Source organism: Python bivittatus, unplaced genomic scaffold, assembly GCF_059951505.1.
Source record: "Python bivittatus isolate LINGU-HERP-01145 unplaced genomic scaffold, Pbiv_v1 ctg000220_np1212, whole genome shotgun sequence".
Taxonomy (NCBI): domain Eukaryota; kingdom Metazoa; phylum Chordata; class Lepidosauria; order Squamata; family Pythonidae; genus Python; species Python bivittatus.
In genome coordinates, this window is record NW_028277048.1 from 22,621,722 (window position 1) to 22,647,997 (window position 26,276).

General features: G+C 40.4%; 2 protein-coding genes across 4 annotated transcripts; one reads left to right on the forward strand and one right to left on the reverse strand.

Annotated features, from left to right (window-relative positions):
- On the reverse strand, window positions 1-20,651 carry CCNT1 (cyclin T1). 3 transcript variants are annotated; one of them, XM_007421248.4, is made up of 9 exons: window positions 12,891-16,512; window positions 11,884-11,965; window positions 10,886-11,014; window positions 10,072-10,132; window positions 8,836-8,898; window positions 7,989-8,034; window positions 5,333-5,496; window positions 4,999-5,069; window positions 1-3,477 (listed from the first exon to the last, which is right to left on the reverse strand). In XM_007421248.4, exons 1-9 carry the CDS (start codon window positions 13,058-13,060, stop codon window positions 2,113-2,115), a joined length of 2,151 nt encoding a protein of 716 aa, XP_007421310.1. In that variant the 5' UTR covers window positions 13,061-16,512; the 3' UTR covers window positions 1-2,112. The 3 variants fall into 3 exon arrangements, with proteins under 3 accessions (XP_007421310.1, XP_007421311.3, XP_087994249.1); XM_007421249.4 differs by lacking the exons at window positions 11,884-11,965; window positions 12,891-16,512 and adding an exon at window positions 20,377-20,651; XM_088138123.1 differs by lacking the exons at window positions 10,072-10,132; window positions 11,884-11,965; window positions 12,891-16,512 and having other exon boundaries at window positions 10,886-11,018.
- SPMIP11 (sperm microtubule inner protein 11) lies at window positions 14,200-18,107 on the forward strand. Its single transcript, XM_025170608.2, has 3 exons — window positions 14,200-14,284; window positions 16,510-16,647; window positions 17,828-18,107. The coding sequence occupies exons 1-3, from the start codon at window positions 14,200-14,202 to the stop codon at window positions 17,974-17,976; spliced, it is 372 nt and encodes a 123-aa protein (XP_025026376.2). The 3' UTR covers window positions 17,977-18,107.
- Window positions 20,652-26,276: the final 5,625 nt, after the last annotated feature.

The following is a 26,276-nucleotide window of genomic DNA, read 5'->3' on the forward strand; positions in this document are numbered from 1 at the left end:
TGCGGAGACAGTACATTTATTGAAACTTAGAATAGTAATAAAATGAGCTGGGAATTAGAAACAGTTTCTGAAACATTACACAAAACTAGGCCAAAGTTTGCATCAATAGCTGAGACACCATTGCTTCAGAAATCCAAAGGTGGTGGGAAAATAATTATTCCAAATTCAGAGAAAATACTTCGGCAAAAACAAGCAGATGAGTGTTGTTTCAAACATGATGCATCCTCTGAAATCAGCAGCAATTAACTTCACTCACATGACATTATAGAGGCCACTGCTAGTCTTGTCTGTTCACTTCTAGTTGCTACTGAACATACTGGAAGAGGCCTCTATTGATATATATTAGAGTATTCCATTTTGGATAATAAAGAAGCCCCCTTTTTAAATCGCAGAGTCCCTTATATTTCAATTTGGAATTCAGTTCAGAATAGTAGGAATACCCTGAAATGATTTGTGGAACAAGGGAACTATACTTAAAAGACAATAAAGTTGAGATTTAAGACCACCTACTCCAAGTACTTTGTTCAAATGCTGTATTACAAACCAAGGCTGATTTTGTAGAATTAAAATATTCTTATATGATCTACAGAAACATAATATATGACCATGTTTAAATACTAGACCCATTTTTTAGCATACTATTGGAGAACTAGTTCAGAATGTTATACCAACATTCAAACCAATTCAAGGGACATTCAAACTGGCTATTTTTGTATTGTTGATAGACGTCTTTAAATTAACAGGAGGTCTTCATCCTACTTTATCCAACTTTCTTCCCTCTAGTCTAGAGACAGAAAAATTAGACCTTCTCGATATTAGCAAGCTATAATTTCCAGGAGCCATTCCACCATGGAAAATTGTGAGGGATACTGGAAAATGTAACTTAATATCTGGAAGGCCACAGGCTCTCCATCTCTGTTCTATCCTGTTGTCCAAATCTGCCTGATTCAATTTGTTGCCATCTTTATATCTTTTTTTTTAACAAAATGTGAAAATCTCATATCCCATAATGCAGTTAAAATATAATTTAAAGCATTTCAGAATCACGATTACTGCTCTCATGCTCATAGGCTTTCTGCCTCTTCCAGCTCTTCCTCCTCTGCTGAAACACCTATTTTCCCAAACTATACTACTGCAGCATTCTCTTTTTTTGAAGGCACTCTCAAGAGCTCCTGCACTAGCATACAGTGCAGTCCACCTCTGAAATACAGTCCCATCAGATTGTTTAATGGCTAAGTCATGTTAGCTATTTGCTTCAAGTGATTGCACTGAGGTGGCAAACATAGTAACAGGGCATCCCAACAGAAGCAGTGTGGTCAAGAAGGAAGTGAAGTTATAAAACCTCACTCCTAAATTCTCCCTGATCAGCAGGAAGGACTGGAAAAAGCTAGCAACTTGACATTTTTTATTCCACCGTTCTTTGGAAAATTAGGTTTGTATCTGTCTCCATTTACTTACTGGTGAAGAATCACAAATCTAAGTAAGGAGAAATTGGAAAAACTCTGCCTGACCACTTCCATTTTCTACTTTACTTATATTCAGAACATGTGTCTCTCAAAAACTTTTCTCCTTATTCTTCCTTTCCAACCTTCACTGCCTTTGTTCAGGCAGAACCAACTTCCACTGGGACCAACTTCCATTGGGACAAGACACATTAAAAACTGCAAGTAGACAGAGCTCACATGCCCTCTCCATTTCAATTTCTGCTATAACTCCTTCCTTTATCCACCTTAGAAAAATAAAATCAACACTAAACACATAACTTATTTTAAATTATTTTAAAAAGTCTTAAAAAAAAAAAGGAGAAAGACTGTCAATTTAAATAGTCCTGTGCCATCTCCTATCGGGTTGGTGACATTCAAGCCCACCCTCATCTCTGAAGCTGACAGCCAGTCTTATAGGAAAGATTTCACCATCTCTTTCCAGGAAAACTGAAGGGGGGTGAGGATGCACACGGAGAAAGAAGGGCATATTTTTTCACAGTTTCAAGGACTCCATGTTCTCCTACCAATAATAAAAATGTTTTCTTTTAAAAAGGGGACAGGGTATTCACACAAGGCAGTGGAGATTACTATGAGCAATTTTTCTGTAGAACCTCAGTAGTTAAAACTATCACTTTGGGAGTGGTGGTAAAGGAGGGGGAGGTTCTGATGGGAGTGGGGGTGGTCGTGGCTTATCGACACTTGCAGTGGCCCTGGGGTTCAAGTATTCACCATAATGATGCACAAAGTCAAAATTGGTTGACTGGGTGGGTTGCATGCCTTGTGCACTGAGCAGGGAGTGCAGCATGTTCACTGTATCCTGATAGTCAATGGACTGGTTCATGTTATGCCCATTGGCCCCTGCAGTGCTCTTGTCCAGTTTTCCATGAGCCCCTCTGGCTTTGTTACCCTGGGCAAAAGGTAGACCAGCTGCTTCCAAGCTGTGGCCAGAATGCTGAGGGAATGGAAATGGCATAGCAGGCCCCTTGGAACTCTTACTGATTTTGGGCGGATGTTCATGGACTGCAACTGACGTCTCCTCAGAAGGTGGTCTCTTACGTGAGGAACAAGTTGGGACATAACCCTTGTGTGACACAATGCCAGTTGGGTTACCATGCTTGGGATCCCCTAGGCGCTTGGTGTTGGCAACAGGCTGCACATGTGAATGTTTGTGAGAATGATGGTTATGATGGTGATGGTGGTTAGAAGAATGGATCTTATGCTTTTCCTTGTGCTCCCCCCTGCTCTTGCCACTGCTTTCATCAGACAGGTTGTGTCGCTCCATGGGAGGTGGCACCTTAATGCGCACTTTTATATCATCTTGTTTGGAAGAAGCAGCAGGCTTGTCTCCTGGAGCAGGCAACCGTACTTTAAGTGCAGATGAGGGTTTATCGGCTTTTTCAGTAGGAGGCCGTTCAGAACCATCAGAATTGTTGCCTAGAGGGATTTTCAGGATAATTGGAGAGGAGTTGTTCTCCTGTTGCACATCCCGTTCCCGTTGCTGCTGCACAAGCAAGTTCTGAGCAGCATAAGCATACTGAGAGCGCACATTTGCCTCCATGTTCTCTAGCTGGCGTTTCTGTGCAGCCAACTCCTCAGCATGTTTGGCACGGTACTCCTTTAATGATACTTTTGCTAGAGGTGCACTCTTAATGTTCTGCTTAACAAAGGAGCCACCACTACTATCATGATGTAGATGATCAGGATTGGCAGAAATTTCATTAGCTCTATGGCTGACCTCTTGTTTATGTGGAGGGTGCTGAGCCATCCAGCTGTCTGATGAAATATCTATACTGCCTAGTTCCCCTGGAGAATCTCCTCCTGTAGCTGGAAGTGAAGCAGTGGATCCTGTGGTTGAAGAAGTTGACATGCTCATCAGGCCCGCAATAGTTGTGTCCGATGCACTTCTGGAGATCATGCTGAGAATTGTCTGTTCTGAGAGGCCATCACCCTCACTTTGCTCATCAGTCTTCGATTTGTTGGCTGCTTGACAAGCCTAAAATAAAAGCATTCAAAACTGGTATACTAATCTCTTCTGTATAGCCATACAGTCCCCCTAGAGAGAGAGGAATATAGGCACGCGCTACCCTATTTTGCTGAAGTACCATAGAGTTCATACATTTTTTCATGCACAACTTCACTCGTAGTAAAGACGACACACCATAATGAAATGACAATTGTTGTCATTTTAGAAAAATGTCATTAACAACAAGAATTTAATAAAAGCTCCCTCATTTCTACTTTTCCCAATTCAGAAGGTTGATTCTCAACTATGACTTGAGACCTTGGTCCCCAAAACCCCCTTTCCAAAGGTCCCTCTATTCCTCAGTATTTTGACTAAAGGTTCACAGTGTGCCTCAAAATCTTTTCCAGTGGCAGTTCTGTACTTACAGAATGCTTTTCTAAAAGAGGCTCACCTGCCATTTATTTAAAACATTTGAGTACCAGGTTAAGATATTCTTAGTTTTCAAAGACTATTTAAAACTATTCTGTTCTCATTCTACAATTTTTTTTTATTTGACCTCTTTTGTGTGTTGACTTTTATTATTCTAAACTGAGCATTGCTTATGTATTTCTAAAACAAGGATTCTCCAATGTACCTGGAGCAACAGGAACACCTGGAATTTTGGAAAAATATGTATTGTGGCTTCTACCACAATGTAAATGTTGTGGTCTGTATGGCCTAACACAAAATATTGGAATCATCCCACATTATCTGTATATCAAAGAACATCTGCCTAGCAACTCTTCCTGTGTTCTCTTCCTCTTTCTGGCTACTTTCCCTCTGTCTGCTTTCTCCCTCCTCAATCCTTTCATTCCCACAGCTCTCCAAAAATCTTCCTGCTTCCTTGCCCCAACTTTTATTAGATGATGAAGATTCTTTCTTTTTTGGGTGGAGTGGATCCTGCACTGCATAGCCCTGAGCAGCAGCCAGCCATCATTAGTATTTTTTCCCTTACAATGGCGTTGAACTAATGTGGAGCCCAGATAACTTGTAGTGAAATATGAAGGTTGGTTCTGAAAGCCAGAGCTCCACTTGAAATGATCCCAGACACTGAAGTGAAACTTTTAAATTTGTACTGGGAATGGATGAGGGCCTCAAGATATTTATGAATGTATAACTGGGCTAACCCCAGTTATAAAACTATAAACATGAAAGAGGTAGGGGCCTCTTGGCTGTATCTTAGTAATTCAACTAAGAGTTTTCTTTTAAAGAATTCATCATTCAGAAAATTTATCCTTAAAGGTACATTTTGCTAAAGGTACTAAGTAACAAGTTATTTGAATAACTAATTATCGTATCATTTTAGGATAATGCCATTTACTCTGGGTAAGTCATCTGAAAAAAGAACTGTTTACAGAGAAGTAACTACTGATTCTTCTACCTCTTATATATTCAGTGTTTAACACATGCAGAATGTAAGAAAAAAAATTACTTATGGGGTGGTATGCTTTACTGGGTGCATCTTTCAACCTTCTTATCAAAGTAAAATGCAAAGTGGGCAAAGCACCTTACCCGCCAATTCCTGATTCGTTTCAGTCGGTTAGGAGTTTTCTCAAGGATTTGAAGGAATTCATGAGTTAATTCTGTAATAGAAACACAAGAATAAAGGTAGTAAACAGCACAGCATTACTACACAAGTTCTGGAGGAGCATATTTTAATGTCCATCCTTGTCAGCAAAAGACAGAGCAGTCTAAAGCCTAATAGTACTGGCTCAAGTTATACAATTCATCCCAGTTCTCTACTGTCATGCTGGAAACCTTGATACAGAAGTCAGAAATAAAATATTAAGTTAATGGAGTACCTCTTACTGGGCATAGAATGTATGTGACCTTGCTCCAGACTTACCATCCAAGAGTTCCAGAGTTACAGTGGCATCAACGTACTCCCACCAGTGCTTCCCGTCCGTGGAGACTGGGATCTCCCAGTTGGACCACTTACAGGCCAAGTGGATGCAGACGCAGGCCACAACGGGAGGGGTGTACTGCAGGCTGAAGGTTGTTAGGTGAAGGCTGACATCACCAGCAGGGAGAGAGAAACAGAAAGCTGTAAGCTCCCAAGCCTGAATAGCAGCCGCACACACAACCGCCCGCTGGACAGACACTGCAAGAATTAGGCATCCCTCAGCTTTAAAAGCTTCTATTATCCTGCAAGGTCAAGCCTGCCCTGCTCAATAAGTCTACTTCAGCCTTTTCCCACAAGGTTTTCCAGGAGCTCCTGTCAGCCTGGAGCTCCAGGACACCCACATGACCTTCATGAAAGGCAAAGGAAGTAACTCCAAACAAAATAACAAACTAGATTATACAACAACACTTGGACATAATCCTAGGAAAAATATCTGAACAATTTGGCTCCTTCCAACAAGCGTGTCTTCTAGTATGTCAAACTGATCACTGACAGCAATAAATTTTGCATCAGACCCTGAAGCACAGCTGATGTTAAATCCAACTCAAGTGTTAATCAACTCATACAGCTGCTTGTATATTTCCATTAGTTCCTGTTCTAACAACATTCAAATAATTAAAGGTTGCCCAACAATCTACGAGGAATTGGACCCAGAAATATCACAAGGCAAATATACTGGCAGAACATGGTAATGTTCATAATAAAATTGTTCAGGAGATTAGGAACACTGCATAGCAGAAATGTGCAAATGATGACTACTGGGGGGAAGAAAAGCCCCTTGGGAAATATGCTAACCGGAGTCCAGGACCCACCCACACCACTTGCTAAGGTGAAAAAAGGGATATGGAAGGGGCAACAGTTGCCATGCAATGCAATTTGCAAGCAGCCTGGGATGGAGTATATGAGCTCTAAAGTCTATCCACACTCTTGGCCCAAAGCCCTCCTTCTAAAAAAATGACTTTCTAGCACTGCTAGCTGGTAACCAGATTGCACACCTTGCATACTATACCTCAACCATATCTATGCTTTGTTATTAACTGGAAAAGATAGATTTACATTATTGTGCATTATTACTCCGCTCTATGAATCAATATTTTATTTATTTATCGTATTTATACAGCCATCCATCTCACACAAAGTGACTCTAATATATTAACTGCAGGGCAGCAAGCAATCAGAAAGGGAACTTAAGCCCCTTCAATTTACCATTAGAAGGACAATGGACTTCTTTGGCATCTTAGATTTTATCAAGCATTACACCTGTTCAGTTTTCTCTTAACTATTTTTTAAAGCAAACACTGAGATCCTCAGTTTCCTTGAATCCTGCACATAATATAATTAAAAACACATCAGGCATGTTCACTTCTTACCCAGAACCAATTTTTAGGCATTTCTTTACAAATGTGCATAAAATACAGCTAGTACTGCTAATTTCAGCAGTAGCTGACCTAACAAAATCTAAAATGGGTACAAATATCCCAAACAAACTGTGATTAAATACAAGTATTCAAAAGGCTTAGAAAACACAAGATCAGAAAACAAGTAACTTAAGCTAACAACAATTTGCTATTAAAAAATCTGGCTGGTTCTTTCAAAAGTAGCTCTAATTTCCTTCTCAGTTTTAAACCTCATCATCCTCTGAGTTTTAAGTAGAAACATTTAATCTGAGTATGCTCATGCAAATGCACCAGCCACAAGTAGGTACTTACAAGTAGTCCTCAACCTACAAACATTCAGTCAGTGACCTTTCCAAGTTACAACAGTGCTGAGTGAATGGTTACGACCAATCCTTGGAGTTCCAGCTGCCCCAGCACCCCTCCAGTCACATGATCGCAATCTGGGTGCTTTACAACCTGTTCATACTTACGACCAATTGCCAAGCACCCTACGATCACATGATTGCCATTTGGAACCTTCCGTGCTGGCTTCCCCAGAAAGTCAACAGGGAAGCTGACAAGGAAAGTCGTAAGTCGCTAAGCTAGATCTCCCCCACCCGCACACTCTCCAAGCCCCTCTGTGCTTGCATCATACTGGCCATACACAAGAAAAAGAAATCAATATGAGATTTAATATTCCTCCACAGGGTTGGATGATACAGAAAGCCATGGCTGGTGTAAATAAACTGCAAATTAGGTGCTTCTCCTTGATAAATTAATGCATAATCTATCTGGGTTTGCATAGCAAAGCATGCTTAATTAAACCATGATAATACATTGTGCAAACCAGGTCTTTAATTCCTTAATAGTAACTTCTAGCTCAAAAACTCATTTACCACAGGTAATGATTTCTTTTAGGTGCCCAGGCAGGACTCAAATAAATAAATAAATAAATAAATAAATAAATAACTCCCCACTGTGGTCACAATGAAAAGAATTGGTTATAGATAGACTAGCAATATTGTGAATTTATTTGCATGGCTATTTTGATTCCTGTTCTGAAATTCAAGCTAAAAAAAAATATATTTTAAAGAAATCTATTTTTCTGATATAAAACTATGCATTCTGAACGTGGCATAGTTTTTTCTAAAAGCCTTGAGAATGTTCCTCTGCAATGATTAAAAAAAAACATTTCCAAATAAAACTGAATTCTCAACATCTACCTGTTGGTAGCCATGAAGTAAGAAGTCTGTGCTAGATCCTTGCTGGCTGAAAGAGAAAATGCACAGGTTAAACTTGCCCATTTTTAAGGTGTAGTATATTGATTATGAATTTCCTCTGATTCTGTATACCAAGACTAGGGAACCTTTTGTGGGAACTACAGGCTTCATTAGATAGGGAAATTATTAGAGTGGGTGAGATCCTATCATGTGAGGACAGGAAAAAGATTTCCAGCTTTTTTTCTGGCTTTGAGGAAGGGGTCATATTGGACTTCTCAAACATCATTTGGAAATAGAAATAAGCGTTTCTCAAAAAGATAGGAAAGTATGGTATCATTTTTTACAATTCTGGTCAGAGGAGGCTGCGAGGACCATATACTGTATGGTCTTTAAGATGCATTTTATTATTACATATTACAGCTGTCTAAAGCATTCAAAAAGGGTGTTTCAAAAGAAGAACAAAGCCCCCTGCAAAGCATTAGAATAGCTGCATCCTCCAGAAGGCACAGCTACTTAAATTGTCTCCTTATACAAGTCCAAGTATAGGCAACCCTTCCACTGGATTACCAGTAAAGCAAAACACCCATGCATGGAAATGTAACTGCAAAGCATTCCATACAGAATGCTCTGCACAGCTCTAGTATATACCTATCTGCTATAAAGGCTCACATTCATGTGCTCATTTTGAAACACTTTTATCCTTTAGACATGCAAAAGGCATATATTTAATACAGTAACAGCCTCTTCTATCTCTTCTACTTCCCTTTTAACATGAAATTCTTTGCTGAAGAAATGTATTTCTGCACATTAAGTTGCCTGAGCAACAATCACAGTCATGTTTGGAACATACCTCGAACTAGTTGTGTGCACTTCACCACATGTGTATGAGGATGATCTATGGTGATTTCAAACCCTGGAAGAAAAAAAGGAAATGTTTAGAACATGGATATAACATGCTTGTAATTCTACATACCATGCATGCCTCTGATCCTGGGAGGCAACGTAGATTGTTCCTCCAGTCAATTAAGACCATTCTGTGCTCAGATGCAAAGAGGACATCTTCTAGGCTCAAATAGATCAGTTATCTAGCACAAGAATGCAACAGATATTGCAAGCTTCTGAAGAACTATATTTCTTGGTGAAAATACTGACATACATTCAAATATTCTAAAATTGATTCTGAATTAATTAGAGGATAAAATTCTAGCAACTACTTGAAGTTTTTCCTGTCACTTTAATAACTCAAGCAAGTGCTACTCTTAGAATAGTTTTTAACCAAATTTGTTTTTAGAAGAGCTGTTATTCTCCTTGATTATTTTAAAAGAAAATATTTGAAGAAACTAACATTTTATATTCCTGCAAATTAACAGAACACAAGTTTACAGATTATGTTCACACTGGCAACCACAATTGTAAGCATCTATGACAAATTATCTTTACCATATTTCATGCTTTACCATGTTTCAGAGTTAGGATTAACATGCTTACACACCATATAGTCAAAGTCAAAATGTTTTCCTTAACAGTAACAAATGCATTTTGCATATAACAGGAAATAGTAGGAATGCATATTATTTACCAGTTTATCATGGCAAACCTATCAACTATCAAAGGTGCAAAAAGAATACCATTTTAACTGCTAAAAATCCTTCAAATGAAGAATTACAATAAAGATGTAACAACAGCTTAACAACATTAATAATGCATAGCGGTTTATCAGGGTATTCAATTCCTACCCTGGATTATCAAACTGACAATACAATTGGAACATTAGACTGTCAAGTTGCTAAGACTTCAAATCCAAAGTACAATGCCTGGAACCTAAAGGACATAAATCCTGTTAAGAGAAAACCCAAACCAACATTTGCACATTTGTATTTGTTTATAAATACAAGGATGTAAATATATTCACTCAAAACATAAACAAGGCATAAACTGGCTATTATGACAAGGACTGTCATCTGGACTGATGGCTTCCCAAATTGGCCAGCTGTGGAGAAGACTGGGGATGGGTTAGACTCTCCATTCTGCGGAACATTCCTGGGTCTGAGATTCATGAAGCAGCCCGTCCGCTTGGAAAACTTACCCAGGGTCTGCAGTATTATGCTCTCTAGAATGACCAGGTCTTGGGCTTGTTGCAGGTAAGCCTGGGGTTGAGAGGACAGGCAGGTTACTTGTGATGAGGCACTCTGAATTAAGCCTGCATATTTCTAACACTCTCTTGAGGAGGCAAAAACATCAAGGGGGAATCTTTATTATATTAGCGCTGGAGAAAATGGGCATAAATGTCCCATTTCCAGGGGAAAAAAAGTGCCTAATGCACACACAAGAAAAGTTGCTGCTAATTGCATACTGCTACTGTTGAATCTATGATGTAGCACATGCTCAAAATTGCCCTTTTGTTCCAATTTAGCTTTAAAATAAAGATTCCCCCTTGTTGGCAAGGTTAGATGTGCTGGTCCTGTCAGGAAGGGCTGTGGTAAGAACTGAAACAATGTGCTTAACAAAAATTTTTTTGAACAGTAAAAACAGAACTGGATTTCAAAAATCAACTTCTGTATCACCATAAGAGAGTGATCCTGGCAGGCAACATCCACTCCTCAGTGCAAGCTGTGCTACACCCCAAGCTTTCATCAACACACTGGCAGGAACACACAGGACAGACAAGCCATTTGGCTTACAAAACCGAGAGCTTTCTGTACTATGCACCAAGAGCAAGTAACTCTTTTTCTGTTTTCAGCTGCTAAATATTCTTATTCTGGAATGTATTCAATTGTATTTCAAGGTGGCTGTAGCACTCTCAGTAAAATGAAGTATGGTGGACTTGCACTGCCAGGATTTGTTCTTTCTCCCTGATTTATTGAGCACAGTACATCTTTCACAGAAGTTTAACTACTTACCTCACTCCGTGTATCAGGAGCAGCCTCCAGAGGATGCAGACAGGCATGAGTAACCTTGATGACATGCTCCAATTTTCGAGGTTGCTCCTCTACCTTGGCTGCCAGGAAAAGGGCAGCTGGTGCCACAGCCTTTATAGAGAAGAAAAGTATTAATAAACCCTCTTGTCAAACAGCAAATCACACTAGTCTGAAATGTCCGGGGGGGGGAATCTATATATGAGAACCAAGGGAAAAAACTGTTTGCAAACTGCTGAAGTAAGAATGTTCCATCACCTTGAATTTAAATTAGCATCTTTTCTGTCTACAAATTTCTTGTAACAGAGTAAGTTATTAGGCGAGCATAATTTTTTCTGGGCGCATGTTGATTATTGAATGAGGACCACAAAATAAGTCTTAGCAACTTAAAATCTACACAAATCCAGCTATCTCAGAGTCGGAGGTCAGAATAAGGACTATGCAGATTTCTTATAAACTGTTTATGGGAAACCAATCATTCTCCGTTGTGATGCCCAGAGTTTAAGACTAAACGTGACTGTTGTCAGGCATCCAATTAAAGTGTCACTGTTCTAGCAAGCACTTCATCAGATAATGCCTGAAAGTTTGCCCCATGTCATTTGTTTGCTGATCGTTACTGTTACATTCTAGAGTACCATTGTCTTATTGAGTATGCTTTATTACTGATATATGCTAATGAGTTAATATATTTATTTGTAATCTACTATAATTGTTTCATTGAAGATCTCTTTAGATAAAAGTCTTATTTTTTTTAAAGAATAAATAACCTCATTACCACTTGTAAGCATGTAGAGCTTAAGCATAAACTTGATGGAACCAGTTTCTGAAGATTTAACTCCACATAATATTTTTCAATAAAGTTCTATTACATCAACACTATGCACATATTCTCCTTCCCTTAATTTATTAGCCAAAAAGAGAGTATATAATAAAACTATTCAGAATTCCAGCTGAGAAACAGAAACTGTTAACATGATACTTACATTTCGATGAAAGTGGGTAAAGGACTGAACCATGTAGAATCGATGCATATAAACAATTGCAGTATTAATAGTCAATTGAGAACTAGTGGTTCATAATTAAGGAAGATGTTAAATTTAATAGTGCATATTCTTAGCATGATTCTCCTTAAGAAAAGCTTATATGAAAACTAAGTATTAAAAAGGTTTGATTTCTTTAAACTTAGCCAAGAATACAAATTATTTCTGAGTAAAAGTATACATAGATTTACCCAACTAGAAACTCTGACTTAAGACCTTATGTAAATATTTGGCCAGTCTTAATATATACTACAAATATACACATTAAGCCTGCTAAATTGCATCTTTAAAAGTTGAACAAAAAAAGCTTTGTATAATTATTAAGGAGTTCAACATTTATTCAGCCAAAATGTTAAATATCAATATGGCTAGATAGTATTGCTTGGGAAAAAAAACCTCATAAGTAAATTAGTACTGTATTAGTGTTCAAATAAAACACACGCACAAGGGAAGGATGGTTTTTCTCCCACCCCCAAACATTACCAAATTTCAAAATTATGATCCAAATAATCCAACATGCAAGCAAATGCCTCTGCTAGTAACGTGGTACTAATTGCTCTGGGCTTTTGCAAATCAATTAAGCCCCAATTCGAATTCCATGGGCTTCAGGGCCTACTTTTCCATCTAAACCGTAACTGCGCCTCACCCCCCTCCGCAATATGAGCGGAACGTTCCACAACCACTGCGCGAATTTATCTGTTTAGCGCCTCCAAGTCAAGCTCCTTCGGGGACGCGGCCTAAGGCACGCCAGCCATAAACACTTCCCCACCTAGCGGGGCGACTGTCCCTTTTAACACCTCGACTTCGTGAGACGCGAAGTCCTCCGTCCCCCGTAAGCCTAACAGTCACCCAAGCTGTTTACGTGAATCTCCGGCGGGCCTAGTCCCCTTTCCGCCACCCTGCCCAGCCCAATCCCGGCTTGAGGCGCGGCCTAGTTGCCGAATGGATACACATTGAGGCGCTGGCCCATATCCTGAAGCAGGTTAGCTGCCTGCTGCCGGTACGATAACTCCTTGTCCGGGTCGAGTCCTAAGCGCCAGGAAGGACTCCGAGCGAGCTGCTCCCGGGTGAAGTACCAGCGTCTTCCCCCGCCCGCAGCCGCCGCGCTACACACCGCCATGATGGCTGCCGTCGCCGTCGACAACAACGCATGCGCCGCGGAAGGCACGCGCACACCGGCCAGCGTTCACGTGATCGCGTCTAAGTTTGCTGTCGCATGCGCACTTCTTCCCCAGCACACAGCAGGGGGCGGAGTCTGCATCTCGAACTTCCGGTATTAACTTGACTAGGTCGTTGTACTGCACGCGCACCGATTGGTCATTTTCTGACCTATCTGTGATGACCGCTGCTTTGGCTTCTGGATGCAAGAGAGAAAAAAACTGAACAAGACTTCGTGGCTACAATAATTATCCAGTTTTTTTCTCTCCCTTCCCTATTCTCTACGCTGTGCTTAACATCCAGCCCCCTAACATTTTCTAGAGGAGAACGCTGATTATTTTGTGACCTTTTGGCTCCTAAAAAGGTTTTAAAACCACAGTGGACATGAACACCCTGACTTCTGATTTGATTTGGCACCCATTGTTGTGACAGACTCAGAAGATGGCTGTATACAGCTGAGTCCTGGATCTGAGCTGGTTTTGATTAGGCAGAATTTGATTAGATTTTTGCAGCTGGTGCAGAGGAAGCTTGATTTGCTCCAGAGACTCTCAAACAAACAAGCAGTGATTGGATCCAGCTTTCCAGCTTTTGAATATCTAATACAGTAAAATAAAGATTCCCTCAAGACAAGACCATGTAGTTGGCTTGGTAACATTATGAAACTGTTTGCCGCTGTCTTTTTCCAGGGTGCTTAGTCTTGCCTGCAGCCTTAGAATTTCCTGGTAGTCTTTCATCCAGTGACTGACCAGGTCTAACCTTGCTTAACTTTTCTGGGGTCAACCAAGGCTGGCTAGTGTTGCCAACTGGCAAGCAAAACAAATACAATCAACCTTGAGCCAGTTGGGAGTATTTTTGCATCCTTTGGTGTTATATACAAATAAGTGCAAGTCGATGACAAAACAATGGGGAATGGGGTTCCAAAATAAACAATTTCTTCAGTTACATCAAGTTATATTACCTTAAGACATCACAAACTGCTTTCTTAGGTAAGGAACTGAGCAGTGTATCACCATGGTAACAAAGCAAACATGCTTCAGAAGCCAAGAAACAGAATGTTGCAGTTGGATACAGTTGAACCTACTGAAACACAAAGCCCAGATAATGGCTTTTTTCGGATTAACTTTTCTAGGTCCTCAGGATCCCTTTCGCGATAAAAGACTATCATTACCAAAATATGAAGTGCCAGGTAAGGACATTACCTAAATACATTTACTTTATCAGAAAAGTTCACCTTTTTGTTTCTTAGGATTTACTAACAGCAGCTGTTCTGCATATTTAAAGCAGTTTAACCATCATTCAGAAAATTATTACATTCAAGCCAGAGACTATGCATCTTTAAATTAATTTCCCAGCACCGTACCAAACCATAGTTGCTATTAGTCTTTGTAGGGAATTCATGTTGTTAAATGAGGTATTCACCAATAAAAAAAACCATGAATTTGGAGCATAATTACTCAGTATTGGACATTATATCTCAAGTGTCCTTTGTATGTCCCTGACACAGATGTTTTAAAAGGCAGGATTTCAACAGAGAAAATATCAGTCCAATGAATATTGGTAAAATTGTTGGACTAGGCCCCAAAGAATAACACTTTATTTTGAAATTGTAGTATTTATTTTCCTCCAACACCCACACACACCTGCGCACTGAAGTATCTTTAGTGAATAAGAAAGTGGATGAGTTTCATTCTTCATCACAGATTTCAGTTTTTAACTGTGGCTCTTGTTCCTTTTTGGCCTGCCAGTACACCAATTGTTTAGCTCCCCTTATTTTGGCTGTCTTGTGCTTTTTTCCTGTCAAATAGGTTAGGGTTATCGATTGATGGTTGACAGTCACCTCTGTAAATATATGTATCTACTCCCTAATCACAAGAAGGATATTGTACCAATTGATTATGTCTGCAGTGGGCAAAATCTTTTTGGTCATCAGATTTTAACACTAGTGGTAAACAAAAAAGGAACAGGAACCTTAGTTGCTTATGTCTGTGTTTATATAGTAGCAGAAGAAATAAGTGCAGTTATGGGACAGTTCTACCATGGCTCAGCCTGTTGCTATTCTTGGAACTATAGTTACCTTTCCCAGTTGGACTAGTGCTAAAATGATGGAGATGTATAGTTCACCTTGGAAGAAATAGTGAAATCTTAGATTATAAGCTCTGCCGGACAAATGGCTTATACAATGGTACCTCGGGTCACAAACGCTTCTGTTCATGACCAATTCGGGTCACGAACAGCTCTGTTTGCAAAATTTTGCTTCCGTTTGCGAACGCCGGATCGGGTGACGAACAGGATCCATGGCCATTTTCCCTCCCGTGACACGTGGTTGTGGCTTCTTGTAGGGAGGGGGACTCTCCCTCCAAGCAATAACCGCCTCCCCACCCGCCTTCCTGTCCTCCACGCCAGAAGTCGTGTCGAGCAAGGTTAGCGTTCTCTCTCTTCGTACTGTATTTTGTTTCATATTTTTGTGGTTTAAAAAAAAAAATACATATGGTTCAGAACGGATTAACTGTAATTACATTGAACCTTATGGGAAAATTTGATTCGGGACACGACCAAAATTGGGTCGCGACCAAATTCGGAGGGGCCAGAACAGATTAACCGTATTTACATTGAACCTTATGAGAAAATTTGATTCGGGTCACGACCTATTCGGGTCGCGACCAGAGTCGCGGAACAAATTAAGTTCTTGAACCGAGGTACCACTGTATTCAGTCAATCAAATCTTTATTATGGTCATAGTCCAGCATAAAAGTGGCTTATAGATTCTGGATCATGTTAATTAACCCCCTCTTCAAGTATTAATATTTCACACACATGTGGAACAGCATAACTAGATGTAACTATAGTTTTAAAAACTCTGCAATTGGAAGCCTAGAGGTAAATAGAAAGGATTTTAGCCAGTATTTCCCCTCAACCCATGAGTTTGCCTAAGGATTGTGGGGGCACACAATTATTCAGGCATATTTTCTGCCTACCTGCAATCTGAAATACTGCATCCAGAAACATCTGAAGAGCAATTATCTAGACTGGGCTTCATTTCAGACTAAAATATGAATATTAAGCTATTGTCTGTTCTCTAGTACAACTGCTTTTCTCTTAAAATATATGCATTTCTAAACTTGTGACTGCCACGATGATGTTGTGATCTTTGTTTTATAATTAACATTTAAGTGGATGCCTTTAAAAAGTTAGTGATCAGAGTAGTGGTATAAACAAGTTTTCCAGGCAGGCTCATATCCAGAAAGTAGTCAAGCTGATCCTTCTTAATTTAAGAAATAGAATTATATAAGGCAACTTCCACACTTTTGAAGTATTATGAATAGTATGAAAAATTATTTGTGTAATTTTCTCTGAATCTTGCCTTGGGAACTGCTATCTTCTGGAGTGACATTTTTTTCTGTCCATCCCCAGTGGGAACAACCCCTCCCAAACTGGAACTTTTCTACCCAAAGCTCCCACCCATAGGACAATTTGGATATGATGACACTGAACATCAGGGCAGCCACAAGAAATATCAAGAGACTATCAAACGGATGCAGCTCAAGAAATGTAGGTGAAGCAGCACCAAGGGTAGGGTTTAAATCAAAGTTTCAATAAATGCAGAGATACTCTCTGGGACCCCTCATAGCAGGAACAGAGGAACCCATGGTTCACCAGAAGTTCAATCACAACAGGCATCATTTCTGATCACTCAGCATATTGGCTAGGGGTGAAGGAACCCTATAATATCTGGAAAGCTGCTGGGTCCCTGTTCCCCCTTCTCCCCCTCATTGCAGAGAGATACTTGTACTCACAATTTACAATATATATAAGGTCCTTTGGGTTAAGAGCAACAGCATAAATAGGGAGCGCATAGTTCAAGAGCATGCTAGGAGACAGTATGGACTGAACCAAAAGAAAGCCTGGTAGTCCCTGGATTCCCTGCAGTGGATGAGGAGAGCAAGTCCCAAAGAACCATCTTGTAGCTTAGTCCTTCCATATTCACTGCCAGCTCTTTTGGGACAACATGGAAAAGAGGCAAAAAGCTTTGACTTGACATTCATTTATAATAAATTTATGATCAAACAATTAATTTAGCAATCAGCTGCCATATCCTGTAAACTGAGCTGGTGACTTCATGACATATCCATGCAGTTCTCCTGGCAGCAGAATGAAAATGGTTTGCCAGTGTCTTCCTCTGTACCTCTCCTATTTTCTGGAAGTTTCCTATCCAAGTACTAACCAGGCCTGACTATTCTTAGCTTCCAAACCCAGAAAAGGTCAACCAGGTGCTGCCATCTCACCCCAAGACACCAGGTAGAAAATAGATACTAATTTATTTCACAGCCAACAGTTTGAAATAAATGAAACCATCACCTCAAGTACAGTACTAGGAAAGTACTAACGATGCCAGACTAGGGCTAGCAAGTCTGGCAAAATACAGGATAGAATAGCTCTTGGGTTTCCAGGGAATAAAGTAGTTAGATAATAAGAAGGAGGGGAAGAAGGGTTGCCTCAGGTAATAAAGCCATATTTGGTCAAAGGCAATTTTGTCTAGAAATCCTGCCTCCAAACAAAGTTTGATGTGCACAGCATTCACAGAAGCCCCCAATTTTATTTGTTACTCTCTCCTGCCTCCAAAGGATTTTAGCAGGCATTGAAAGGCAGCCCTTTAATCAAAACCTTGCCCTGCCTACAGACAGCGTTTAGGTCTTTCCCAAGCAATCAGAAGGCTTGATCTCTTTTCTAGACCCTAATCAAGCATACAGGGTACCACTGACGTGTGGACAAGATATTGGTTGGTGGCTGCCTAAGAACCCATCTGTCAAGCCAGAAGATACATTACCTTGGATGAAGGTGCCACGGCATCCCCTGCTGCGGAGCCCCATGACCAAGTAAGCATCCAGTAAGAGGCAAAGAATACGTTCTTCCATCTAGTCCAAAATGGAAGATCCAACCTCCTCTCCTTCATCTGAAGCTGTATCAATATAATGACTTATGATTGCTCCCAGGTGCAGAAACTTCACATTTTTCTTAGAGAAATCTAGTTAGAGTCAGGGTCATGGTACTCAAAAGAGTTCATAAGGCTATCAATTTCCCAGTAGCCCAAGAAGAAAAAACAGGAGTCATCTACAACATACAGTGTAAGGACTATAACAGCCACTATGTAGGACAGACAGGCAGAAGGCTGGCAGAGCGCATCCATGAACACCAACTAGCAGTCAGAAGACACGATGAAAACTTAATCTCACAACACATGGACAGACTTAACCATAATTTCAACTGGGAAACTGTCAGCATTTTAAACCAAGCTAAACCCCAAAATGTGAGGGAATTCCTGGAAGCTTGGTATTCAGACAAGGCAGCCATCAACAGGCGCACAGAGATAAACAACATCTACACATTATTCAAAAGAGACAATAAAAAGGAAGCCAGAACACCTCCTTGCCAGCAATCAACACCCAGATAAGCAGGGATTAACACCAGGATTAACACCAGGTAAATAACCAAACAGTAAACAATACCCTAATCAAGGAACTACCAACTCAGACAAACAATCAAGCAGCAAACAACAGCCTAATCTAGAAACTCAAGAAAAAACCATTCCCCCACCAACACTGACAACTACTGCATAAAAACAGAGAGCAAACCCCACTCCCTTCTAGCACTGAAGATGTCACCTAAGCAGTAACAAAAGGTCTGCAAGAAAACAACCAAGCTCAGAGAACCCCAAGGACGTCAAAGTAATATATTTATTATAGTATAACCTTAGCCAGAATCTATTTTTATCAGATGCGTGCAGGCCCGTTTTCAGTGCTATGGTTATGTTTAGGGAGTGAATTATGACAAAGGGAGGGTAACAGACCAAATGTGTAAGAAAGCGTAAGACAAAAAACATATCATTTCCTATTTGGATACAAAAATTAAATTCAGATAAATATATCCAAAGTCAGTGTAAGTTGCTCCAAACTGGCAATGAACTGGCAAAGCAAAATTAGCGAGTACATGTAATGAAAAAGGACAATACCTTTCTGCACTAAACTAGCAGTTCCCAATTTGCCTTTACCTTGAGAGAGAGGTTGAAATTAAGTCATACCTACTGGGAAGTGCCCAGGTTCAGACTGCTACTTATCCTGTCACAACATGCAGAAGGAATAGCTAAATGCTTCTTGTGCTGCAACAAGAAGTCGTAAATTGGCAATTCAGTAACTGCATATCCATGAAATGCTTTTCTTAGCCAAATAGCTCTCTGACGATCTGTTTCTTCCATCTCCATTTCATTGTCCACCAGTTAAAAATGGGGGAAAAAAAGGAATTGTGACCTGTTTATCTGTGACCTTGTGCTTTAGAAGATACAGCAAACCTTTGTTCCCAGAAGATACACAAATTACAGAACAAACTTAAATTGTAGGCTAAAAGAATTAGATCAAATAAGTGGATTCTAGATGTGCAATTACCCCAACCTTGCATAAGAAACTGAGAAGATCATAGTATTATTGGATGAGACTTTGTTCAGAAATTAAGGACTTCCTGTCTTTTGCAGGAAAGCTGAAAAATGAGCAGAGAAAATTCCATTATTTTTAAACACTGCATTTTTTAAAAAAGAAACTAGATCTCTTGCCTCTTGATTACAGAGCCAGAACTCTCACAGAACCAACATTGCTCATAAACTTAAAACTAGTTTAAAAGTTTAAAAATATGACAGTTTTAGTACGTAAAGACTGTAGAAAACATAACAGCGACTAACATTTACTACATTGTATGTTGCCATTGCTTAAGGCTAATGCTTGATGATGTAACGCTCAGCTCCTACTACCCTAAAGCTGCATTCACACAATCTGCATTTCCGGGTTTACATAAGCCACTTAAACATAAACTAATCAAAAAGTCCGGGTTTGCACAGTATGGCAAGTGACCAAAAAAACCAAAAAAGGAAAGCAAAGGTTAACATTGACCAAGCTTAGCTTAGCATACTGTATTGTGCAAACCAATTCATTAGATCTCACTGAGCATGTTGTTTGAACACAGCCTAAGGAGGAAAATGCTTATTTTTCCTGGATTGTAGCAGCGGCTGTATGTCTTAAATCATAGGAGGGAGGGAGGGAGAGGGAGAGAGGTGAAGGAGTTTGGGGAAAAAAAGAAAAGAAGCATGCCAGATCGGTTATTCCGAACCCTTGCTATTATTACGCCTGATTCTCCTCACAACCAAAGAATTCAAACGTATTACTTCCCGCATGCGGTCCAATCCAGCAACAATTCTGTTTTCTTAAATCGGGTCCTTATAAAGCGATCACTTACCGGGTGCACCAGCGCGGGAGCGTCAGTAGGGGGCGAAAGACGTGCCGTGTAGCTACCGATCTGGCTTCCCATCACGATATTCTCGCGCGTGTGTACGTAGACCTACACGTGCACTTTTCATCACGCTACGGTGAGGTGGAGGCACTCTGAAAAACCGGGGGGGGGGGATCGTTGTTTCTGAGACCGCCTGACTGATGACGGCTCATCAGCTGTCCATGCAAGGGACTGTTCTTACGGGTATGCCCCTACTCCATAGAGGAAGCGGAATGCTGCCTGCAAACACCGCCCCTTGGGAACGAGCAGCTGCTGGCCCCGGGCTTTGAGCGCACCCCCCCCGCCCCCAGCGGCTCAGAGCCGGAGCGAGCGGAGTTCGGGCAGCGGCGGGGGCTAGGGGCTAGGGGATCACGTGACACCCGGGAGCCCTTAAAGCGGTAGCGCCGCTGCGCGGAGGCGCCTCGTCCTTCGCCGGGCTGGCTGCGCGAAATCACTGACCCCTTTGGAGCGGGATTGACTCGCGGGGCGGCGTCTTCCTTCTTACTGGCCCAAAGGTGGTTTTCTTTGCTCAGTGTTCAGTTTAAAAAAAAACGCCACACACAGATATTCCCGAGAACGAATTCTTTTCGCACTGTTCTATTTCGTTCTCTAGACAGCAGTAGCACACTTCAATGGTTCTAGACCAGTGTCTGTCAACCTTGACCACTGGAAGATGTGTGGACTTCAGCTCCCGGAATTCCCCAGCCAGCCATGCTGGCTGGGGAATTCCGGGAGCTGAAGTCCACACATCTTCCAGTGGCCATGGTTGACAGACACTGGTCTAGACTAAGAACAGCAAACAGAAAAAGGGAATTAATTCTGTTTATTTCTTTGGCTGTAGGTTTATAGACCACATGGCAGTCACAGATCCTCTCTTCAGCCTGTTTTGAGTGCAGGTTCCTGAAGCCTAACAAGAAGCAGGAGAGCCCCCTGGCCCGGTACATGTGGAATGAACGAGTTTGCTCTCTCTCCTGTGAAAGGCGAAGGAGACCTGTTAAGGTGTATCAATAAACTGGAGCAGAACAGAATCCTCCATCCAACCTCAGTCCAGAAGGTTTTCTTGCATAAGAAGAGAAAGACGTTTTCATTTACACAGTGGCATGTCACTCACTACAGCAATGTTCCTAATCACTCGTTTTATTTATCAAACTGACACCCCCATTGCAGTCTGATGACCCTCAGTGGCTTACAGCACATACAGTGGAATAACACTTGAACATCTATGGCAGGGTTAAAACAAGGACATTTTAACAGAAAAACAGCAATTAAAAAATGGACAGGAAAAGGTGGCACAATGCATGTTAAAGAGAGGAAGGATTTCACCCCTGTCAAAAAGCGTAAGGTAGAGATGCGGATGGGAAGTTAAAAAAAAAAGTCACACCATTCTCTACAATGTGCTTTGCTTATTTCTGGTTTAGTCTGTTGAGCCAACCCAGCCAACAGCCAGATCCCTGCTTCCCCGTGACTATTAAGTCCATGTGGTATTAACAAGAAAAGTAAACCTGGGGTATAAAATCATCTTACAGGGAGGCCATCTTTGGATAGTCAAATTCCGGGCTCACGTTTTTCCCTTGCCCTTCCTTTAATGGCTCCAGGTTTGCATGTTCTGCTTATCAATGGTTCACTTAAGCATAGTTTGCATAGTCCAGCTTTCTGGTTGGCAGAACACATTGGACCATCTGGCTGAGTTCAAACAACATACGGACCCACTACCCACCCAACATTTTAGCCTTGCGTGTTTATTAAATTTATACCCTGCCTTTCCACTCTAGTGAATATTCAAGATACTGTGCAAACCCAGTCATTAGCTGGTCATTTAGAAGCCCTTGACTTCAGCTCAGAAACCCTAACCTGCATCATTGACTAGAAAAGCTAACTCTCTTACTTGGCAGAATACCAGGTAGGCCCATATGCACCGTATTTTAATGAGCAGGTGACCATGCTCAAAATTACCAGTTTTCACTGTAACCATACATAACATCACCCAATCCAAAATAAAGTCTCGTTTGAATCAAGCTCAGTTCCTGATGACTTCATGGACTTATCCATTTAGTTGTCTTGGCAACAATATAGACAGGATTTGCCCCTACCTTCTTGTGGAATATCTTTCCAACTTCCCAGTCTAACCCACAGCCTTGTAACGTCTCAGTAATCTCCCTTTCAGGGTCTACCCAGAGCCAACCCCACACTACTTAACTTTTCCAAGATCAGCTGAGGTTGAGTAGATCAGGGTTTTCCATGCTGTGCACTGTGAGAATTTGACGGGTTTTCATAAGAGCTTAAGGGGGGAGAATTCACTCGAATGCAGCCAATTTTCTATCACTAGAACTTTGTCTCTTGATTAGATATTCCAGGACTTATTTATTTTTTTAATTAACAGGTTCTGCAGCCTGAAAAAGTTTGAAACCCCCTGGAGTAGGTACTGCTCCTTAGATACGGAAAGCACTGATATGTTAGTGACTTTTCATGTTGCTTTCAGTGAAAACAAAGCACGGTTTAGTTTTAGACCCTAAAGAACAAAGGCTAAGTTACAGAAGGAGGGATAGAGAAGAGAAAGATTTTTAAATATAAGCAACACTCCCAAGGATGGGTCTTGCTGAATTTCCATTGCAGAAAGTGTAAGAGCTGATGCCGGTTTGCTGTCACCCATTCTGCACCCTTGTTGCCAGCCAGGCTCTGATACACCCCATATGTGTTCACTCATCTCAGCTTCAATGCTACAGGCTGAAAATAGGATGCTGTAGAATTTCTCTCATTTTTATCTACTGTATTTTTCTGTTATTTGCCTGTTAGAGTATAGGCTATGCGATCACCATCTCACTAGGGTTGGTGGGGAGGACATGAAGAAAAGACATCCACCAAGCAGGAGGTAGTACTAGGGTGTGTAGACCCAAAGGGTTTCTGGGAGGGGTTTGAGGCCTCCAACCTCTCACCCTATGGGTTTAGCCATGCTGCTACACTAGCTTGTTACATAAATGTTCTACATAGATATTACTTTCGTCATATACTTGGGAGTTCTCTCTATTGCCTGAGATTGGAATAGAAACATCCCTTCACATTGCAATATCATCATGGTCTAAATAGATGCTGAGTGAACATAGGCTTAAGCATATAATCTCTGCACATGTTTTTTGACTGACATCTTTATTATAACCAATTTTAAATAACCAATTTTAATGGACACCTATAATTATAGCCAGTTTTAATGGTGATATTTAGGAACACATTTTAACTGAAAAGGCATATTTGTGGCCATCAGTGCAATGCTGTGTTGCAAAAAGGGGTCCACTTCTTCCCATTTGGACATTATGAAACCAGTATATTATAACTGATAATGTTAAACTATCATGATAGCTGATCAATGTTTAGGATAGTTGATGTGCTTGAACACTGACATGCAACTCAAATAATTCCAGGTGTTTACTCTTTAAAATCTGGTTAAAGACATGCACTGAAGAATGGTTTAAAGAGAATGGGAAACCAGCAGCCACCTAGATATGGCTAAATTAACAGTGAGGGATATCAGGACTTGTATACAGCAACACTTAAGACCTGGAAAATAAATATAGCAAGACATAAACGCAGGCACAACGTACAAGTAATTGTACTCGGTTGCTTATAATCAAGCATTAACTATAATTTTTTAAAGGTTAAGGATGAGGATAGATCGTCATGAAGAAAATTATGAGATTGCTAAGAGTCAACACCAACTTGATGTCACATAGATCAATCAATTTTTGTGACAGCTTGTGGTGCAAACCTAGCCCAGTTTGGTTAGTTTATGATTCAGTGTATTGCAAGGGTTAATTCAATAAGCAAGTCAGGTGTCTGGTGTAAACATATTCAATGCATGGTAATGAGTGAAAGGCATATGTATGAATGGAATATGTGGTTCAGAATGGAGTAACTGTATGCATCCAAGTGGGATATGTACGAGAAATAAGAAATCAAGTGTGAATGGGTTCACATACTACATTAAGTCATAACTTCCTTAACCACTTCTTGAATAAACTAAAATTGTCTGGCTTCACACACAGTGCTAAGCTTTAAACTGTAAATTGCAAGCCACAACTGCCTAGATTCACAAACATGCTCAGCTAAAAGTCAGCTAATCATACTAGACTATTTAAATTCTGTTGTTGTTTGCTAAAAATGTCTGTTAATTTTAGCAGACCTTATCTTAATGATTCGTTAGTGTTTCCAGTTGTAAAACCTGGAGTTGGGGAGTCATTTGTATCTTCGGTCTCCTCACCTCCCTGTACCGACCAATTCCCCTCTGTGGGGATATAATTCGTTGATGTCATGTAAGTTTGTTGATCCAGAAGGGCAAATTCTTTGGCTAGGTCTACTCCAGTTTCAACCAGCTCTGTTGTAAACATACAATGAGGCCCCAAAGACCAGTCATGAATTTGCTGTACTATAGGACTGTCATTTGGGGTAGTTAAGCCGTTGTCTAACGCAGGGTTAAGAGAGGGCCTTGTTGGAGGAAAAAAGTCTGTGATCTTAGCTTGACTGCCTCCCTCTTTACAACCTTCTGTCTCTCCAGTCTCTGGCTCTAATCCTAGTCGACAATAGCTGCCTCTTGTAAGTACCATTTTAATATTTAGCAGATTGAGAAAATGAGAAGGAGGACTATTATTACAATCATTCTTCCATCCTCCTGTAGTGAGTATTCTTAACTTTACTAATTACTTATCTGTATTATAGTTGGGAGAGCTAGAATAAGGTTTATGGGATAGGCTGCTTTGAACTCCACTTGTAGTTTACATTCTTTGTTATCAGCATACCACGCTTCTACAAAAACATGGCTTGTCTCAATAAAGCCACAACTGATATTAACGCTGTATACTTCATTCAAGCTCCTTCCCAATGTTTATAAAATAGAATTAAAATTTATCAGGTGGGCCTCACATACGTGCAGGCTTCTGCGTCGCCATCTCACCCGAAGTCTGAAGAGCTGATTAACAGCAAATGAATCCTAAGTGACTTGGTTCCACTGAGCTAATCATACTAAGTCTTAGCATGCTTGGTGAAGCTAGATAGCGTGCATATCTGAAGTAATGTGTTGAAGGCCACAGTTTCTACCTACCTTGGTCTGCTGTCCCTGCTATTGTGAACTTCCTCTCTCCACGCTGGTCCAGTTAATTCAGCCCTTGATGGCACTGAAGACTGTTTGAAAGCCAGCTGTTCCAATTAGCAAATTAGACAGCATAAACTAGTTTGTGTGTTTAATTTCCCATCTGTCCTCACTGTTAAATAACTGCCTTAAATGATATTTTAATTGTATGATATGAATTAATATGATTAGTTTTGATCAGTATATATATCCATTTTTGAGAAGGGATTTTTTTGGTTCATTTTATTTCTGAATTTTTTTGCATGTAAAATACAGCTTTGAGAGAGAAACAATCTCACAAATATCCATTTAAATGACTTAAATATGTGGCCTTAATCAGTTAGGCAAGATTTTTAAAAACTGAGGTCTTTTAATTTTAAAACATCCATCTTCCACAAGCTGGTGTCCTCTCCATGGATGAGTCTACAATATACAGAATCCTCAGCCTTCATGGCCACTGAATTTATTGACTGAGAAAGATAATTGTTGATTAACATGCTGATCACACTAGATAGGAAAAGCTGTCAAAACTAGGTGGGGGCGGTCAGTTGTTCCATCTACCCCCTTCCTCCTCTTTCCCCTCCCCATCTAGCTCATTAAAGTATGCCTTTCTTCCCAAGGAAGGAATGTATATACACCATCTAAATATCAAGTTTTCTTAAAAATAAATTGGTTTAAATTGTTTATGGCTAGTTTACACAATAACATTGTCCATAACGGCTGTGCCTCTGAGACAGAGAGAGGGACTGCT

Bases quoted from the DNA above. Each gene is read 5' to 3' on its own strand.
- SPMIP11 (XM_025170608.2), top strand. From the start codon at position 14,200: ATGGCTTTTTTCGGATTAACTTTTCTAGGTCCTCAGGATCCCTTTCGC. The intron at 14,285-16,509 runs GTAAGGACATTA...GTCCATCCCCAG, and splicing joins ACCAAAATATGAAGTGCCAG to TGGGAACAACCCCTCCCAAA. The intron at 16,648-17,827 runs GTAGGTGAAGCA...TCTCTTTTCTAG, and splicing joins ACGGATGCAGCTCAAGAAAT to ACCCTAATCAAGCATACAGG.
- CCNT1 (XM_007421248.4), bottom strand. From the start codon at position 13,060: ATGGCGGTGTGTAGCGCGGCGGCTGCGGGCGGGGGAAGACGCTGGTAC. The intron at 8,899-10,071 runs GTAAGTTTTCCA...TTTTTCTTCCAG, and splicing joins CATAATACTGCAGACCCTGG to GGTTTGAAATCACCATAGAT. The intron at 3,478-4,998 runs GTAAGGTGCTTT...CTTTTATTTTAG, and splicing joins AACGAATCAGGAATTGGCGG to GCTTGTCAAGCAGCCAACAA.